General features: G+C 48.5%; 1 protein-coding gene across 1 annotated transcript; it reads left to right on the top strand.

Moving 5' to 3' along the window:
- Positions 1 to 88: 88 nt before the first annotated feature.
- On the top strand, positions 89 to 2,936 carry LOC106820178 (the record flags this gene model as incomplete). The annotated part of the gene is made up of 3 exons (XM_014824721.1): positions 89 to 300; positions 870 to 1,030; positions 2,809 to 2,936. Coding segments are annotated over 3 exons (501 nt in total), but the record flags the coding sequence as incomplete, so codon positions are not given.
- Between the last annotated feature and the right edge of the window lie 1,099 nt (positions 2,937 to 4,035).

Consider the following 4,035-nt stretch of genomic DNA (forward strand, 5'->3'; position numbering starts at 1 on the left):
TTAAAATATATTGCCCAAAGAGGGCAGCAGTGTAGATGACCATCACCGCTTCACTGTCCGCACTTGACCGTCTGCGCTTCGTTCACAGGTGAAACCTGGCGAGAGCCAGACGGTGACGTCGCGTCACCTGCGCGCGACAACGGACCATCCGGAGCAGGACTTCGACATCATCTACGTGCTCGTTAACAAGCCCGAGTTCGGCGAGGTGGTCGCGCGTAACCGTGACAACGTGACGACCATCGTCGACTCGTTCTCTCAGCGCGATGTCGACGACAGCCTCATCGCCTACCTAAACACAAGGTAGTCTTCGCGTAGTTGTCTGCACCGGCGCCCCCTTGTGGGTGGTCGGGCAGCGGGAGGGCAGAAACCCTGTGTCTTTTCCCATTTTGAGCTACCAATCGGAGTGACAGTCACCATCTTAGGTCTCCAGCTAAAATGATAATATTAAATAATATATAAGTATATAATAGTATATAAAATAATAAAATAAAATATAAAATTTATAAAAAAATCAGATTAAATATATAATTAATATATATAATGTAAAATTATACAAATTTTTAACTTTTTTTGTAAGTATTTCGGGAGGATAGGAGGAAGAATGTATGCAGTCGAAGCCTAAGCATCGTATCGTTGGGTTTCGCGTCATAATTTCTCATTTTGTTCCCGTCGTAACGAATGTTTTCTCATTCGTTCCCGTCGTCACGAATGTTTTCTCATTCGTTCCTGTCGTCACGAATGTTTTTTCATTTGTTCCTGTCGTCGCGTATATTTTTTCATTTGATCCCATTGTCGCTACTATTTTTTCATTCGTTCCCGTCGTCGCAAATGTTTTTTCATTCGCTCCCGTTGTCTCGAACGTTTTTCAGAGTTCCGGAGAATCTGCCGGCGGAGGACGCGTTCTCGTTCGACATTTCTGCGAAGCACGGCAGCACCATCTATAACGAGGTGATGCTGGTGTTGATCGGTGAAACGACGGAGGGCGAGCGACAGGAGCTGCTGTTCGCTGGAGACCTGGAGGTCCTAGAAGGTGGGGTGGCTTCCCGTGTCGCTCTCCCTGTCGCTCTGTCGTCTGGGTCGCTCTCCGCATTCTCGTCTCTCTCTTGGCTGTCTCTCTCTCGTCATGTCTCTGCCTCTTCGTTCTCTCCCATTCTCTCTTCGTTCGCACGTCCTTCCTCTTTTCTCCTCTTCTCTCTGTTCGCTCCCTCTCTCATCTCTCTTGCTCCCTCTCGTCTTTCTCTCTCTCTCTTTCTCTCCCTCTTTTTCCCTCACTTCTTCGCAGCGTCATCTCTGCTTTTTTTATCTATTTTTCGCGCTGTTCTGGCTTCACAGTGTTGCACTCTCTGCCGCCTGATCTAGATCATCTACATCTCTATACCTTCTCTTCGCACTACTGAACTTTATTCGCTTCAAGAAATATACTAGCACGCGCGTAGCCAGGGGGGGGGGGTCCTTGGGCGCTAATCAAAATAAAAGAGTTTATTTTAAAAGCACTATTTTTGACATTTTTACATTAACTAAAAAAAATTCACGACATGTCGTCACCCTTGTTACGGCCATCTCGAGACCCCCCCCCCAATAAATTCCTGGCTACGCATTTGCTAACAGATGATTAGGCAATTGGTTTTCTTGGATGAGGTCGCAGCGTAACTTTGCGAGCAAGTCGCCAATGGGTGCCAACCTAAATTGTACTCTGTATATATACTCTATCTAACCTTTTGGCAATCAGCATATATTTTGCTGATGTACAGATACTCCCATTATTGTCATCTCTCTCTCTCTCCTCCCCCTCTCCAGCTCCTCGTATCTAGTTTGCTCTCACATCATTAAGTTTAACCGCGGCGTTTCTCCGCCATCTTGTCTCTCACTCTTCCTCTCTCCTCACATTGCAGGGGCCGCCATCTTGTCTCTCACTCTCTTCCTCTCTCTCCAGCAGCAGGTGCGCATCTATGTCTCTCACTCCTCATCTCTCTTCTCACATGCGGGGCGCCATCTTGTCTCTCACTCTTTCTTCTCTCACATGCAGGTGCCAGCATTCTTGTCTCACTCCTCCTCTGCTCTTCACATGCGAGGTCCGCCTCTTTTCTCTCACTCTCCTCTCTTCTCACATGCAGGGGCTGCCATTCTGTCTCTCACTCTCCTCTCTCCTCACCTCCGAGGCTGCCATCCTTGTCTCTCGACTCTGCCATCCTCTCACTGCAGGGCCGCGATCTTGTCTCCACTCTTCCTCTTCGGCAGGTCGCATCTTGTCTCCACCTCTCCTCTCTCTCACATGCAGGGCCATTGTCTCTCCACTTCCCCTCTCTTACTGCAGTGCCAGACCATCCCTGGTCTTCACTCTCCCTCTTCTCTCACAATGCAGGGGGGGCCGCATTCTTGTCTCTCACCTCCTCCGTCCCCATACATGCAGGGGCTCCATGCTCTCTGTCCTGACCTCTCTCCTCCTCCTTCTCCGATGCAGCTGCCGCGCATCTTGTTTCACCTTCCTCTCTCTAATGCAGGGGCGCGCATCATCGTCTCTCCTCTCTCCTCTCTCACATGCAGGGGCCGCTCTTCGTCTCTCACTTTCTCTTCTACATGCAGGCGCCATCTTGCCTCACTTCCTCTCTTCCATGGCAGAGGGCCGCATCTTGTCTCTCACTCTACTCCTCTCTCTCTCACATCAGGGCAGCATCGTTGTCTCTCACTCTCTCCTCTCTCTGCTCACAGATCAGGGGCCGCCCATCTTGTTCTCACGTCTCTCCTCTGCTCGTCCACGATGGTCGGGCGCCGCACTTGTCTCTCACTCTCTCTCTCTCTCACATGCAGGTGCTGCCATCACGAATCATCCCGGATTCTCTCAATCGCGTCGCGCGCATAGTCGCTGCGGCCGCGCACTGTTCGCCGTCGGCAACCTGCTCTTCGAGATCTGGGGACTCCGTCGCACCCGACGGTGACGCTGCGAGGTAACTCCGCTGCAGAGGGCGACACGTTCGCGGCCGACCTCGAGAGCCACACAGGTGCGTACAGCACGACACTGTCGGACACGACCCACGAGTCAGGTAATGGGAAGGGAGGGGAAGGGGTGGGGAGGGAGCGGGAATTGTAGGAGGGTGGGTTGTGGATGGGAGAGGGAGGGGGAGGGTTAGTGTACGAACCGTTGGCGGGGAGTGTATCACCCGTATGAAAAATTGCACGCACGGTAGTTTAAGACATGTACATTACTCATGAGTGAAGTATTTCAACATCATCAACGATGATATTGGACGGCATCTTGAAATGAAAATTCATCAATGAAATAATTGATTGATCCAGTTAGTGTAATGAATGTCTTTAAGCCATGGTATGGCTAGTAGTAAGGGATCAGGAATATATGTGCGACGTTCTTGACAAAGCATGTAAAATTGGCACACAGGTAGTTTGAGATATGTACTTCATAGAGATCGGTACCCATTCCATCAAGGGTACTGGGGCCATCTTGAATGTCAGCAATGACCACCATTAAAAAACCATCCAAATGCTTCAAATATTTCATTAATAATTGACATATGATAATAATAAATGATCTGGCCAGTTGTATTAAAAACGGCAACATTTATCGAGGCATTACAGCGAATTCAGTTCTTGGTTATGTCCTCCTACATGGCCACCACAATCCTGTTGCCTATGGGCCGGTAGCCGCCATATTTGAATTTTAAAAATGGCCGCGTTCTCTCCGCAGGTTTGCACGCTCAAGTTGAAACATTCGCCTCTTGGCAATACAAGCCAGCACAAATGAATAATACAAGCCAGACAAATATCAATACCAAGCCAGAAAAATTATCATACAAATTAAGCCAGTCACGATAATATCAAGTACCAGCCAGCACAAATATCAATACAGCCTAGCACAAATATCAATACAAGCCGCACAATTATCAATACAGCCAGACAAATATCAATACAAAGCCAGAACAAATATCAATACAGCCAGCACAAATATCAATACAAGCCAGTACAAATATCATACAACCAGCACAAATACAATACAAGCCACACAAATAATCAATCAAGCCA

This window comes from Priapulus caudatus, unplaced genomic scaffold (genome assembly GCF_000485595.1).
Source record: "Priapulus caudatus unplaced genomic scaffold, Priapulus_caudatus-5.0.1 Scaffold8161, whole genome shotgun sequence".
In the NCBI taxonomy this organism is placed as follows: Eukaryota; Metazoa; Priapulida; class Priapulimorpha; order Priapulimorphida; family Priapulidae; genus Priapulus; species Priapulus caudatus.